The sequence below is a fragment of the Branchiostoma belcheri genome, unplaced genomic scaffold, assembly GCF_001625305.1.
Source record: "Branchiostoma belcheri isolate BF01 breed outbred unplaced genomic scaffold, Haploidv18h27 scaffold16, whole genome shotgun sequence".
Lineage (NCBI taxonomy): Eukaryota > Metazoa > Chordata > Leptocardii > Amphioxiformes > Branchiostomatidae > Branchiostoma > Branchiostoma belcheri.
In genome coordinates, this window is record NW_017803046.1 from 56,446 (window position 1) to 73,278 (window position 16,833).

The 16,833-nt window shown below is 40.8% G+C and overlaps 1 protein-coding gene across 1 annotated transcript in view; it reads left to right on the forward strand.

Annotated features, from left to right (window-relative positions):
- Nucleotides 1–15,575, forward strand: part of LOC109465860 (SCO-spondin-like) — a 39,725-nt gene extending 24,150 nt beyond the window's left edge. Inside the window, exons 29-33 of the mRNA XM_019763350.1 lie at nucleotides 11,799–11,958; nucleotides 12,250–12,473; nucleotides 12,792–13,212; nucleotides 14,513–14,736; nucleotides 15,059–15,575. Coding sequence (XP_019618909.1) covers nucleotides 11,799–11,958; nucleotides 12,250–12,473; nucleotides 12,792–13,212; nucleotides 14,513–14,736; nucleotides 15,059–15,466 — 1,437 coding nt within the window. The 3' untranslated portion in view covers nucleotides 15,467–15,575. The remainder of the gene's footprint in view (nucleotides 1–11,798; nucleotides 11,959–12,249; nucleotides 12,474–12,791; nucleotides 13,213–14,512; nucleotides 14,737–15,058) is intronic.
- Nucleotides 15,576–16,833: the final 1,258 nt, after the last annotated feature.

Here is a 16,833-nt window from a genome sequence, read left to right on the forward strand (position 1 = left end):
ATTCGCCCGCGCGCACTAGTTTGGGGGTCTTCAGAGGATGTCATCCATAAAATTAAGTCGGTGTGGCCTTATATTTTGAGAAAGGGACTGTCATGATTTTTGGTATGTGGGTAGCTGAAATGACGGGTGATGTAATGAAATTCTGAATGTACTATGCAAACCAAGGTCTAATTTGAATTGTTGTTTGTTTAAGCCTTTATCTACTAATGAGAAAAATCTACAATCTAGCAGCATTCCTTGATGTGGCCTTCAAACACGTAACGGCCTTCAAACACGTAACTAAGACTAGAAAGGCCGCAATCGTTCTGGAGCAAATATAACATATTTCAGTCATACCTCTCTCCATCAAATGGACTGCTCCAAACTAGCACCTATGCAAAAGTAGTTTCGGACACACAAAAAATTCGGACACTTTGTTTAATCAGCCCTGTCCAATACTTTATTCAAAAAAGTTTCATCTCTCCATCTCTTCAAAATGAATTCTTTCATTACTAGTAAACACTTCCACACAAAAAATTACTTTTTTTACAATCACCAAGTCCAAAATTGAAAAAAAACCATCTGCAATCAGAGCAACACCTGCTTCTGTCTTCATGCCTGTCTTCATTCCCATATTTGGATATAAAGCCCTTGTCCCCATGCCCTAATATGGTCGCACTGCCAAATATCGTAACATACACGGCTATTGTACGTCTAAGGTCATTTGGCCCCAAAATAAAGAACTTGAATCGAAACTATTTAAAGTAATAGCAGAAGAAGGAGAAGAAGAAAAAACATAAAGAAAAACTATATAAAAAAAGTATATCGGCCATACCATGGTATGACTGAAATATAATAAATAAATACTACTTTTTCACTAGATTCTTAGATACAACAACACTAAAAATGATTCTTTAAAAAAAAAATTACAACCATAACGTCACTAGTGATGAAAAGTTACAGATACAATAGTTACTACAGAAATGAAACAAAATACAGCCGATATTACTGGACAAGGTCACATTTGTTTTGCCAAAAAATCATCAGTGTTGATGCCTTTTGAGGTGAATCAATTTGTATAGCTTTTATACTTTATAAAGTACATTGCTCTGCTACTACAGTTCCAGACTTAGATCGTCCATAATTATACATTCTGAACTTAACACAGAACAACAAAACACTCTTTCCCTGTTCTTGGTAGGGCAATCAATCATAGAATCAAAGTTGGAACACCTATTAAAGTTAAACATCGCAAAATACAACCATGACACCATCAATAATAAAAAAGTTACAAATTCTGAAATAGTTTTACAATTGTTACAATACTAAAGCTTGAGAATGAAAATAAAGTACAAAACATTTTGAAACAGACTGAGCATTGATGGCCTTTAAAATGAAACTTTAAATCTTTATACTTTCTGCAGTACATTGTTCTGCTACTAGACTTCCAGACTGAGATAGTCCATGATTATACATTGTATACTTAAACACAGAATGACAAAACACTCTTTCCCTGTTTTTGGTAGGGTAATCATTTAAGTTGGAACAACTATTAAAGTTTGCAAAATAAAACAATGACATCAACCTTAATAAAAAGATACAGATTCTGAAATAGTTATAACCACAAATGTTACAATACTTTAAATTCAAATGAAAATCTACCGCCGAAATCACATTCATTTCGAAAAAAACCCTTAGCATTGATGCCTTTAAAATGAAAATGTACACCTTGTATACTTTCTGTATTACATTGCTCTGCTACTAGAGTTCCAAGTTTAGATCGTCCATAATTATAAATTTTATACATTACACAGAACGACCAAACACTCTTTCCCTATTCTTGGTAGGTCCGTGATAATAGTAATAACAGTAACTGTTACAATGGCTGTTTCTACACAGTATGGATTGTTAAATCTAATATCCGGCTCGTGTACAATTTTAAAAAAAATATTACACAATAAAAGGCTCTCATTAAAAAAATGTCCTGGAACGACTTTTGCAACTAAATTTTCTCTTAGAAATTTAACTTGTACAATATATCATGAATGATTCAGATTGAACTCTGTGATAGAGGAGCTTAGAATATTCATCTTGTCTTTTGGCAGATAACAGCATCAATCGTCTGTCTACAACCCAATACTACTTGTCAATGACTATATTTTCATATTATGAATTGAAATTAAATATACATCTGAAGTTGTGTAATGTTATAATTGTTAAGAGAGACTCATCCCCTTAACTTTTTAAAATTCTTTACCCTTCCCCAAATTTTAAGCCCCAAAAAATAAAATTGGAAAAATGTTGTTGAAATTTTAAAGATAAAAATATACAGGGTTAATATTTGATTCTTTAAGTAGCTTAAATGTACAATTATTACCACAATTACAACTTCCATTATTATCAACCAAGCTACATCTTTGACATGTGCGCGAGATACCTTTTACGAAACCTCTACATAGCTTTAAGTCTTTCTCAAGAAATGTTACAAGATTAGAATTTAAGTAATTCTTTTAAAATTCTGCCGACACACTACAAGAACATTTTATGTCTCCAAAACAAACGAACTACTTCTGAGAAAAGAATAATACATTCAGGATGAATGAATTAACCATGATGTACCGTGTTCGAGGAAGTGTGCTTTCTTGTAGATGGCATGTGTTACTAGGTAAAGGACAAGGTACTAAAAGTTCCTAAATGTAGTGCATCTGCTTTCTTGTCAAAAGTTCATTTAGGCCACACGGATTTAATTTGTAGGACCAAATATTTGTGGGTGTTTTGCATAAAATTATGAAAATGAGCCATTGCGTTTCTATAGATAATTTAGCTGCAAAGCAGTCGGCCTTGCGCCAAGGGATAGATTTACAGCATCCTAGGATTCAGTGACGGCCTGCTACTGACCATACCCTGTCTGATCATGACCACTGGCCATTTATGTATATATTGGGTTCTTTGGTGGCAGTTTCTCATCTGAATATATAGGGTTTGGCTGTAAGGCAGCTAGAACTTGCTTATGTGATAAATTCCCCATTTTCTGAGGTTGAATATTAGCTTGAGACTGACCATGCCCTGTCTGATCATGACCACTGGTTATTTCTGTAGTAGACGCTTAGTTCTTTGTTGGTGTTTGTACATCTACATACATAGTATTTGGCTGTAAGGCAGCTAGCACTTCGTTAGGTGATAAATTTCCCACTTTCAGAGATTGAATATTAGCCTGAGACTGACCCTGTCCTGTCTGATCATGACCGCTGGCCATTTCTGTAGTCGCTTCATCTCTTGTTGGTGTTTTTACATCAGATGCATACATGGTATTTGTCTGTAAGGCAGCTAGCACTTCGTTAGGTGATAAATTCCCCACTTTCTGAGGTTGAATATTAGCTTGCGACTGACCCTGCCCTGTCTGATCATGACCACTGGTTATTTCTGTAGACGCTTCATCTCTTGTTGGTGTTTTTACATCAGATGCATACATGGTATTTGTCTGTAAGGCAGCTAGCACTTCGTTAGGTGATAAATTCCCCACTTTCTGAGGTTGAATATTAGCCTGCGACTGACCCTGCCCTGTCTGATCATGACCACTGGTTATTTCTGTAGTCGCTTCATCTCTTGTTGGTGTTTTTACATCAGATGCATACATGGTATTTGTCTGTAAGGCAGCTAGCACTTCGTTAGGTGATAAATTCCCCACTTTCTGAGGTTGAATATTAGCCTGCGACTGACCCTGCCCTGTCTGATCATGACCACTGGTTATTTCTGTAGACGCTTCATCTCTTGTTTGTGTCTTTACATCTACATACATAGGGTTTGGCTGTAAGGCAGCTAGCACTTCGTTATGTGATAAATTCCCCACTTTCTGATGTTGAATATTAGCTTGAGACTGACCCTGCCCTGTCTGATCATGACCACTGGCTATTTCCGTAGACGCTTCATCCTTTGTTGGTGTTTTTACATCTGCATACATAGGGTTTGGCTGTAAGGCAGCTAGCACTTCGTTATGTGATAAATTCCCCACTTTCTGATGTTGAATATTAGCTTGAAACTGACCCTGCCCTGTCTGATCATGACCACTGGCTATTTCCGTAGACGCTTCATCCTTTGTTGGTGTTTTTACATCTACATACATAGGGTTTGGCTGTAAGGCAGCTAGCACTTCGCTACGTGACAGATTTGCAACTGTGAGAGATTGGGCGTTAGCTTGAGATTGGCCCTGCCCTATATTACCATGACCCTTGGTCATTCCAGTAGCTGTGGTGTTTGTGTTGGATTCAGAGGTGGTCTGAGACTGACCCTGCCCTGTCTGATCATGATCACAGCTCATTACAGTAGCTGTCTTGTACAGAGTATTCAGCTTCGATGCAGTCGGCCTAGTGCCATAAGAATGATTTCTAGCATCAAGGGATTTGGTGATGGCCTCATACTGCCCCTGCCTTGTCTGAACATTACCACTTGTTACTCCAGTTGTAGTGTAGTCAGAATTTACATGCGAAACAGGCGGCCCTGTGCCATAAGATAGATTTCTAACATCAAATAATTCAGTCGTGGGCTGGGACTGTCCCTGCCCTTTCCGACCATGACCACTGGTCATTACAATAGCTGTGGTGTTTGTCTTAGATTCAATGATGGTCTGGGACTGATCCTGCCCTGTTTTAACATGATTGCTGTCAATATCTTCATACTGGTGATCATCACCACTGGCCATTACAGTAGCTGTGGTTTTTGTGGTGGATGCAGTGATATCCTGAGACTGACCCTGTCCTGTTTTATCACGGGGGTTGCCAATATTTTGATACTGGTGATCACCACTGGTCATTACAATAGCTGTACAGTAGTTTGTGTTGGATTCAGTGATAGCCTTAGACTGACCCTGCCCTCTATGATCATGGCCATCGGCCATTATAGACGCTGCTGTGTTTTTGTTGCTCACAACAACACCGGGATTCAGCCCTAATGGAGGATTTGGAGGATTCCTGGTCCTCCTCTTGTTCCAAAGTACAGCAAAGGTCACAATCAGAACAATGCCAGCTACTGAAGCAAAGCTAGGGCGAATGGGATCAGGTAGGGGGGGACTGGGAGCAGATTCTTGTTTGTCTGAAGTGATTGCAAGGGGCGAAGCCTGTGTTGCTCTTGTTTTGCCTGCAGGGCTTGATGTTGAGTCAGGATCTGATTTTTGGGACAGCATTGAACTTAAAGTACCAGTGATAGTGAGAGGTTGGCTCTTTACATATCAATTCTTTAGGATCGACATGTGCAAGCTTCTGTCCCTGAACTTTGGCGGGCTGGGCACATGTTATCTGGTCCTTAAATGCAGGAATTAGCCTGACGGGAGCCATCCTACAGTCACACTGCCAGGGGTTCCCGTCAAGTTCTATTCTGATAGTAGGTGGGAACAAGCATAAGGCTGACAGGGGAATGGCCGGCATGTTGTTGTTCTGAAGTCTTAACCGTTTGAATAGGGGCAGATTTCTAAAGGCACCAGAATGAATGGTAGTTATCTGGTTTATGTTCAGCCACAACTCTTGTAGCTGGGGCAGATTAGCAAATGTACCAGAATGAATGGAAGTTATCTGGTTCTTGGTCAGGTACAAGCATTGTAGCTTGGGTAGATTTGCAAATGTACCAGATTCGACGGCACTTATCTGGTTGTTTACTAGGAACAAGAATCGTAGCTTGGGAAGATTTGCAAATGTACCAGAAGGGATGGTAGTTATCTGGTTGTGGGACAGGTACATAATTTGTAGCTTGGAAAGATTTGCAAATGTACCAGAATGAATGGTAGTTATCTGGTTTTTGTTTAGCCACAACCTTTGCATCTGGGGCAGATCTGCAAATGCACCAGAGGTGATGGCAGTTATCTGGTTGTAGTTTAGGAACAAGGCTTGTAGCTGGGGCAAATTTGCAAATGTACCTGAAGGGATGGCAGTTATCTGGTTGTAGGCCAGAGATAAAGTCCGTAGCTGGGTCAGGTTTTCAAGTGTTCCAGAAGGGATGGTAGTTATCTGGTTGTGGGATAGGACCAACACCTCTAGCTGGAGAAGATTTGCAAATGCGCCAGCTTCAATATGTTTTATCTGGTTGTACATGAGGCACAAGGTACGCAAATTCTTATATTGTAACAGCTCAGACTGCTTCACACTTTTGATATGATTACTTCGTAAAATTAACTTAGAGATAGATGTTGGTAGGTTCTGAGGGATGTCTCTGAGGCCCTTGTTGCAGGGTGAGGATGGTTTACAGTTGCAGTCAGCTTCTGGCATGTTGGGTTCCTTCAGCATAATGAGAAGGAAAATCAGCATGCGTCGCAGCTTTCTTCCCATGGCACCTAAACAGAACAGCAAGCTCCTTAGTAAAGCCACATCGACTTATGATTTTTTTGACAACGCTTCTTAGTATATCATGTGGCCCGTTACAAAAAAAGAGACCTGGCTCGCAAGCATGCAAGGTAGTTACCTTTCTGTTTTTTTCACGATAACTCAAGAAACTTGGCAGATGGGTAGGACTAGACTAAAGCTAAAACAAACAGCCATTCGTTCAAAACTACCAACCGTTACAAATATGTCTCCAAAAAGAATAATTGCCAGCTTATTTACAAATTATTGTGTGGGATGTCTACTCTCTCCTTGCAGCCAAGCTTGTGAGGAGCTTACAATTGGTTGGGTTGAATTGCAAGGGTCTGGATCGGCTGCCATTCGGCGCTAACTCAGGTCTAACCCAGAGCGAGCCACAGGATTGTAAAGTTTGAACGTCTCACACCGGGAAGGACCCCTAAACTTTTATAGTTTTTAACGTGCTTGAGGTGTGGCTCTGCTCGGATCTTAGAATTTAAAGAAAAAATACTTAGCTGAAAAATCAACAGAATTTTAAAAGTGCTTTGTCTTTTTTTAAGTTATGGAATATTGAGGTGCTCTTTTGGATGAAGATAAATGTGGTGCTGTCATGGACGGAGCAAGAAAGAATGGGTGCTTTTTTGTGATTAGTAGAAGAGAGGTGAACTTCAAAGTAAAATGTCCAATCTTTGTTCATCAATCAATCGTCCGCGGGCTTCAACGGGTAGAAGCACGGCGCGCGGCCGTAGACAGCTGTCTCCAGGGGCTTCTGTCAGCAGGACTCTCCAAATGTCCTTGTCAGATACTTTAAAACATAACTTCTATAACTTGATAGCAAAACAAAACTTTCATCTCGACATTAGACATAACAGCTCCCCTATAGCTACAAAGTCGGATTGCTGGTTCACAAAAGCAAGTGGAAGAAAATGTAGTCAGACTAAAATTTTCCTCCCGTTTTGCTCAGTATGATTTCTCCTCATCATTATTCTATCTTATTTTATATTATGAAGATTTACAACATTTGTGAAAGAGGTTACATAACAGGTGACTCTTCAAAGATGTAAAACCTGAGACCAGACTGTAAGGTTTGAGCCACTCACGCACACCGGGAAGGTCCCCTAGTCTTTTCGATACGTGTGGTGGGTTCTTTAACTTGCGTGGGGTCTGCTGGCTCTTTCAAACACGGGACCGCCATTTAACGTCTCAAACCGAAGCTAGGTACTCATTTACACCTGAGTGAAGTGAGGAAACTAGTGTATAAAGTGCCCTCCCAAGGTCACAAGATTGTTGGCATCGGGGAGGTGGCATCGAACCCCCGACCTCTTGAGTCTGGGCCGAACACGCTACTGCTACGCCACACGACTCCAATGGCCCTATTCACACCTTCCAAAAACATCAGCCGAATCATAGAAATATTAGAACTTGTCTTTGACATGTTTCTCATTGTACTTCTGATAGATTATAATATATTGTGATATTTTGCCGGCCGAAGGCCGGTTATAGAAATGGCTTTAACGCACGTTGGACTATTAAATGGTAGTCCGGACCAAACAAAAATAGTAACCCCCAAAGAGGGGCGCACAAAACGAGACAACTGTGTCATCCCAGCCAGGTAAGCACAAGCACACCACCGCACGCAACGTTGGTTGGGACGGTTGTTGGTTCATTGAACCAATTCACAAACCATTTATTCACCAGTTTCCCATCCCCAGAATGCAATGCGATTAACCCTCATTTGCATAGGACAGGAAGGCACCGGAATGATCCTGTTGACGTAAATATATAAACAGCTTGCTTTTCACTGTGTTTTGAGGTGTTGGAGCATTTTAGGCCCAACGTTAACGTTGATTAAATTACTATGGGCCGAATCTGACAACAAACATAGAATTAGTTTTTTGGAATATATGGTTTGTAACTTTATAATGGTAACGCTATACTGATGCTGTAAAGTTACAAACCACATGTTCCATGTTGAAAAGAACACAAAAACTTCATTCTATATTTGTTGTCAGATTTGGCCCATAATATTTTAATTAACATTGAGCATTGAGTGGGTCGATCGGCAGCGATGCTCGTCTAGGCTCCGGACGTCGAGAGTTCGAACCCCGATGTTGGCGTTCCTTTTTAATTTATTTATTTCATTTTCACACACCTGGGTAGCCCAACTCAGCTTTGACAAGTTGATTTTCAGTGGGGCCCAGTTTACAGAAATAATAAAACATAAGTTAATACTTAGACAGAAGTAACAGAGAATTGTATGTAAAACATAAATAACTCAGGTAACCAAATTATACAAAATAAATACATAAGATTTCTTAGAACCTCAAACAAAACCGTAGAGAACAAATCAAAATCGTTGTCCGTTACTAAAAAGTCATTGATAGGTCAAGGTCGGTTATTCATGTGGAGGTCAGAGGTCATATGTCAGACTGTAAAGATTGTATGTTCCTGAGAGTATTTTCTTTTTAACATCCGTTATTTTGTTTTTTTATTGTTCTTACTCGGGAATGTCAATAAGATAATTTTTTACTCTTTTGAATTTTTGCACTTCGATGCTTCGTCTAGCATGTTTTGCCAAGCTAAGTTTGTCCCGCTGTCAGCATTATTTTAATTTTCTTTTTAACAAGTCCGAAATGTCAGTCCTTTTAAAAGCTCTCCCGACTTAGCGATGTCTTTATTTAGTTTTTTTCTGAGGCCGGCCCAGCTTTTTAAAAAGCTCTTCTTGTTTGTCTGTTATCTGTGTTACGCACTCGTACAGATGAACTTTCATGATGATATAGTTACTTTGTCACAAGCACGAACAACATTTTAAACAAACATTGACCTGGCAGGATAGCATTGTAAATCTGAAGATTCTGATTCTGTATGACGCAACCAAATAAAACAGGACCCGTGACCTTTGTTACAATGTAGAAATAGAACCTAAAAACATCGCAGGGTTGCATGCTGAATTGTGTTGTAGTTTACAATATGTACAGCTGTCTAAAACATTTAGATCACTTTAGCATTAACAGATTGAGAGTATTATGCGATCATTATTTTTTTAAATATTGTCATAATATCTGAGAGTGATATAAATATACATTAAAAAGAGAGTACGACAAGTTAACACACAAATACTCTTCGGAGGTAAAAGTCAATTTTTGCTGCTACAACAACTAAATGCAACATTGAGGAAGATGTTGGGTTGGCAAATTCGCAAACGTTTTCTGACAGCCGGGCTATCTGGCAGCCATCTATCTGCCCCTGCCCACAGTAAAAAAACCCACACAATCTTCTACCCTACCATCTGCTTACTAAGAGTTGTTAAGGTATATTGCAGACAGTCTACAGAACAACCTTATCCATTGTCAGTCACGTACCTTTCAAGCCAATCAAAATAGTTCAAGTCGATCCCTTCTTGGCAGGAACTCGTGTAGAAATGCCCGTGGCACAGGTTGTTGTTGCTCTTGTAGAGTGTGTCTGCGTCCTTCGGTAGCTGATCCGAAAATGCCGTGTGACAAACAACCCAAGGTTAGCCTTACGTACATGGTGGGGTTGATTGTCTGAGCGATGCTTTCTTAGATAAGAGATTAGTCAGTGTGCTTTAAAGAAGAAGGGGAAGGAAAGCTAGTCTGGTGCCTTTTTTTGAAGATGGCAGAAATGAGGTGCTTTTTGGATCAAGCGAAGTCAGATGCTTTCTTGAATGAAAAGACGCGCAGTGCTTTTGTGGATTTAGAGGATTTCGTTTCTTTGGGGGTAGGATGGAAGGAAGTGCGGACAGAACAAGGAAAATTGCTGCTTTTTTGGATCAAGAAAAGAAAAGTGAATTTCAGTTTCAAAATGAAATTTCCAATCTCTTGTCTGAGACCTATGGGCGTAACTTCTAGAGCTAAACAGCAGCAAAGGACAAGCTTTCATTTCCTTGACATTTCATTGTGAAATAACAGCTTCCACTTAAAAGTTGGATGCTACTAAACTTTAATTTCAAACTAAGATAAGAATTTATGTAGAAAATTTAAGCTGTAACATATGGAATTGGACTTGTTCGACCGTGCAACTCCAGTCATTGTCAAAATGAATAATCCGCAGAATGCATCTTTGCAGTAAAGACTAGAATAGATGATGGTTGCTTGTATGTTTTTAATTTGCTTCTCATCAGAATGAGTTGCTAGAAGAAATGGTCACAAGACTTGAGGTTGGGTAGAAAAATGCAAATCACCCCCACCACTTTTTACCAGCAAAACCTGCAGGTGCAATGTATCCTGGGATTTAGAAACTGGCCGGTCGTCTGGAAACATGCGTTGCCGCCCAAGGACAGTCACGTGGTTCCTTTGTTCCGCCTAGCTGCTAGTTGTTCGCGACGACAACCACGATAGCCCCTTTCTTCTTCCTCTTTAATGTTGCCGTTTATTTCATCACATCACCTTAGAAATTCAAAGAAACAAACAAACATCTAGATCAGTTGTCTATTTCTACTTGACTAAATAGTATCCTTTATTGGTGTGGATAAACATAATAAATAATACTAAAAAGGCCGCCTTTACTCTGGTGGATCAAATACATATTTCAGTCATACCCCGCTCCATATAATGGTCTGTTCCAAACCCACACCTGTGCAAAGTATAACAAGATTATTTATTTCCAAAGCGAGTTATTTGCCAAGTCATCCAAGTTTGAAAAGAAGCCTTCCTAACTTTACACCAATAAAAAAAGTTGTTCCCACTAGTCAAGATGGACTCTTCCTTCTGCCTCATGTCCGAAAACATTTCCGCAAAAATTACAATTGTGTAATCAGCCCTGTCCAATACTTAATTTAAAAAATTGTCTCCCCTTTTCAAGAATGAATTCTTCCAGTGAAGGAGAAGAAGAAGGCACAACAGGAAAAATATATTTCAGGCATACCATGGTATGACCAATGTATACCAGACTTACATTTTGTTGAGGTACAAACTTAAGGTACGTGTCTGCTTTTCCATGAATCAAACAGACGTAACTAAATCGAATATTTTTTTTTAAATTTTAGGCAGGAAAAGTAACCAAGGTTGGAGAATGTATGTTATGCAAGTGCGAGAACAACAACATGCAGTGTGAAAACATCTGTACAACCACCACCTCAAGAACAACACAGGTGCAGACAACAAAGCCTGAGACCTACACCACCAAGCCTGAGACATACACCACCAAGCCAGAGACCTACACCACCAAGCCAGAGACCTACACCACCAAGCCTGAGACCTACACCACCAAGCCAGAGACCTACACCACCAAGCCTGAGACATACACCACCAAGCCTGAGACATACACCACCAAGCCTGAGACATACACCACCAAGCCTGAAACCTACACCACCGAGCCAGAGACCTACACCACTGTACCAGAAACCTATACCACAACAGTTCAAACAACAACATACAAAACACCAAGGAAGGTGACAACTCCATCTTCTACGACAACTCCAGAAACCTACACCACCAAGCAGGAAGGTGACAACCCCATCTTCTACGACAACTCCAGAAACCTACACCACCAAGCCTGAGGTATACACCACCAAGCCTGAGGTATACACCACCAAGCCAGAGAGCTGGACCACCAAGCCAGAGGTGTATACCACTCGGCCTGAAGTCTTCACAACAGAGAGGACTACCCCCTGTTACATTCACTACTGAAGTCACTAGTAAGTGGCATCTTAATATATAAAACCTTCTCACACATTTTGGATCTTGATAAGCTCAAACACAAATACACAATCTACAGTGGCACGATGTATTCACTTTCAACATGCCATTAGCAAAATTTAATGTCAGTCAATCTAGGGTGCTATCACTCCTGCAGAGGAACCCACCCTTGACTGTGCCTTCTAGAAAGTTGAACTTCTTGTTAAATATCTGCAAGCACAACTTATCACTCCTGGTTTATTTAAAAACTAGATGTACTTCATGATCAAAATATAATCTTCTCTCCTCAGCCGAATGCGACAAGAAGGTGTACGGATGTTCTTTCAAGTGTGAGGAGACCTGCCACTGCTACAGGCTCAAGATCACCCAGTGTGTGTTTGGCGATGCTTCTTCATGTGTCCCAACATGTGGCGAGTGTCCACCTTGTCCCAAGGGCTACATCCGCGTAGACAGGAACCGTTGTGTCAAGCCTACTGAGTGTCCATGTGTCACCGCTGATGGAACTATCATACCTGTATGTTTGATTATTTGTTTTGCTTATTAGGATCTCTATTAGTGTAAATTTTACACTACTCTCTCTATTGACATTCAGAACTTTTAAATTCTTTTAAACAGTATTTTCTTGTAGCTCAATATGGCAAATGTATTTAGCAATGTATAGGACCTAAACTTTTGAGCATCATCTCAGATCACATTTTGTTATCTTATTCCTTACATGCTGTATCATGTATTAAAGGAATTTGTTACTTAGTGTTTATCGAAGAAACATGACATATTTGAAGATTAGAACAAGTTTACTATCATGTATTCATTTTGATTTTTTTTACTTCAGCCTGGAACAACAAAGAAGGTGGATGAATGCACCTCGTGTGAGTGCTACAACAACAAAATGACCTGCAAGAACATCTGCACAACTACTACCTCAACTGTTACTACACCAACAGTATACACCACCAAACCTGAGGCCTACACCACCAAGCCTGAGACCTACACCACAAAGCCTGAAACCTACACCACCAAGCCTGAGTCCTACACCACCGGGCCTGAATCATACACTACCAGGCCTGGAGAGACCACAACTGGCTATAGAACTGGCCGTAAGGTCACAACACCAGGTCCAGAGGAAACGACACGCCCAGAGACCTACACCACCAGGCCAGAATCCTATACAACACGGCCAGAGAGCTATACAACTAAACCTACAGTACCTACAACTGCACCCGAATATCCAACAACTAAGCCTATGCGTACAAGTGAGTTGTCAAAGAGTTATAATTCATATTTTAACTAGAAAGGCCAATATTTGCTTTGGAGCAAATACAGCGATGGGTTCACCACATTTTACCACATGGCAGGGAAAGAATGAGAAACACAAGGGAAAACAATGATTTAGTACATTGATATAACTATAATATGAAGTAACATACAACTAAAACAACAGTTGGATAGCTATTCCCTACTTTATTGGTTAGGATTTTTAATTGCATAATGCAAACTGTTGATTTTCAAAATAAAATAAAAAACGTTCATGCCCCGCATTCCAATGCTGGAGCAGAAAAGCTTGAAATACCTACCAAAACACTTGAATAAGACATACTGTCAGTATGGAAACTGCTCTGTTGCAGGTGTTAATCAAGTTAAATCCCAACAGCCAATCAGCAAGAAATGCTCTGTGCAGGTGGAAATGCTCTGTGCGGGTGTTAATCAAGTTAAATCCCAACAGCCAATGAGCAAGAAGTATAGAGGAAAGCTGCATGCCTATTGGTTGATGCCCTGCATTCCATTGTGATGACTCATGCCCAGACGTGGTAAACACGGCACACTAACACAGTAATACATTTGCTATAACACAGCCAAAAAACTCAAATAAAACCATTCTAAAAGCCTGTATCACAAAAATTTAAAAAACGCCTAGGGGTATTTGCCCACTGTACCTCCATACCAAATTTCAGGACCTTAGGCCCTAAAATGAAGAAGCTGAATCCATTTAAAGATATGGCAGGAGGAGAAGGAGAAGAAACATCAGAAAAAGCAATATGGGTTCACCACCACTTCGTGGTGTGGTGAACCCATAAATATAAAATAGACACAAGCAATTTAACAAGTGGACAGGATGGAATAAGCTACATTTTTTCCTTGTTATCTGATTGACGTGTAGGATTTATTTACAACCATGACAAACATCAAAACTCCTTTAGCACTTAGGTCAACTAATGACTGTCATCTTTTTTAAGTTCAAATTTTGAAATAGAAATTTAGGCCGGACGCGATAAGCCGACCTCGCCCACTAGGTTTACGCTGACCAGTGCACGGTGATTTCCTTTTTTGGATCACGCGGGGACGCCTCGTTTGGATTGCATGGGCCACGCTCAAACTTTTCCAAAATTGACCAATCAGAGCCCGCAGAAATACATGTGCTTGCAACTTGCCCCTCTGTCCTCAAGATTTCCTGTTATCGAGGGCGGCTGTTCAGAGAGATAGGCATAAATTCATTTTCGTGAAACGAAAATGTATTTTTCACAACTTACAATGATTCTTCTTCTTTACTTTCAGCGCAATGTCAGAAGAGGGTGTACGGATGTGCCTTCAAGTGTGACGAGACATGTCACTGTTATAGGTACAAGATCACCCAGTGCCAGTATGGCGATAGAAGCACGTGTGTTCCAACTTGTGGAGAGTGCCCACAGTGTCCTCCAGGGTATCTCCGCAAGGACCAGTACCACTGCATCAAGCCAACAGAGTGTGACTGTATCACTGATGGAGGTGTTGTGGTCAAGGTAAATTTGGCTTAATGCACAGTAACTGCAATGTGCTGCACTGATTGTTTAGGTCACTTTGCCCTTGAAATGTACGCCAACAAACGACCAACAAAATAAAATAAAACAAAACAGACCACAAAACATTTGGTGCCGATACATGTCTTCTCAGGTGCAAAATATAACAAAGTTATGCGATACACATGTAAAATAACAATGTAGATATGTCTCATTATGACACATTATTCTACATGTAATTTGCTTTCAATCCTAGGCAATAACTTTATTCCAAACAAGGATCTTGATATTTCTTACGTGACAGCAACAATGTCTTTCTCCACAGGCGGGAGAGACGAAGGAAATTGATGATTGCACTGTATGCAGGTGCTACAATAACAAGCTTGTGTGTTCCAACTTCTGCTCAACATCGAGTGTAACTACCACAACGATGATTGAAACCACTGGCTACCAACCGACAAAGGAGTTAACCACAGTTACAACAACCTCTGAAACATACACCACTAAGCCTGAGACCTACACCACCAAGCCTGAGACATATACCACCACTGTGCCTGAGACCTACACTACCAGGCCAGAGACTGATACAACAACTTACAAAACGCCAAGGAAGATTACGACACCCTCTACAACGACAACTACCACGAGACATGGACCACCAAGCCTGAGACATACACTACCAAGCCGAGACGTACACTACCAAGCCAGAGACCTACACCACCACCAGGCCTGAGACATACACCACCAGGCCTGAGACATACACCACCAGGCCTGAGACATTACACCACCAGGCCTGAGACATACACCACCAGGCCTGAGACATTCACCACCAGGCCTGAGACATAACCCACCAGNATAAAACAAAACAGACCACAAAACATTTGGTGCCGATACATGTCTTCTCAGGTGCAAAATATAACAAAGTTATGCGATACACATGTAAAATAACAATGTAGATATGTCTCATTATGACACATTATTCTACATGTAATTTGCTTTCAATCCTAGGCAATAACTTTATTCCAAACAAGGATCTTGATATTTCTTACGTGACAGCAACAATGTCTTTCTCCACAGGCGGGAGAGACGAAGGAAATTGATGATTGCACTGTATGCAGGTGCTACAATAACAAGCTTGTGTGTTCCAACTTCTGCTCAACATCGAGTGTAACTACCACAACGATGATTGAAACCACTGGCTACCAACCGACAAAGGAGTTAACCACAGTTACAACAACCTCTGAAACATACACCACTAAGCCTGAGACCTACACCACCAAGCCTGAGACATATACCACCACTGGGCCTGAGACCTACACTACCAGGCCAGAGACTGATACAACAACTTACAAAACGCCAAGGAAGGTTACGACGCCCTCTATAACGACAACTCCAGAGACATGGACCACCAAGCCTGAGACGTACACTACCAAGCCAGAGACCTACACCACCACCAGGCCTGAGACATACACCACCAGGCCTGAGACATACACCACCAGGCCTGAGACATACACCACCAGGCCTGAGACATACACCACCAGGCCTGAGACATTCACCACCAGGCCTGAGACATACACCACCAGGCCTGAGACATACACTACCAAGCCTGAGACCTACACAACCAAGCCTGAGACATACACTACCAAGCCCGAGACATACACTACCAAGCCTGAGACCTACACCACCAAGCCTGAGACATACACCACCAGGCCTGAGACATACACCACAGTTGTTACAACCACATACAAAACACCGAGGAAGGTGACAACTCCATCTTCTACAACACGCCCAGAGGTGTTCACAACCAAGCCTGAGACATACACCACCAAGCCTGAGACATACACCACCAAGCCTGAGACAACAACAACGTCAGGTGTCTCTACAACAATCCCTCAAACATACACCACTGTTACAAGTATGTTGACGTCTTCTTCTTTGCCTCTATTATAAAACATTGGGAGTTTTAATTGTTTAACCTGTCATGAGATTTGTAAACATCGTCATGTTACTGAGGTTGTGAATTTACAGCATCAAGAAAACGTCTATTTCTCATCTTTTAACGTTTTGCCAGGCAGCTATTAAATATGAAAGTAAGGCTCT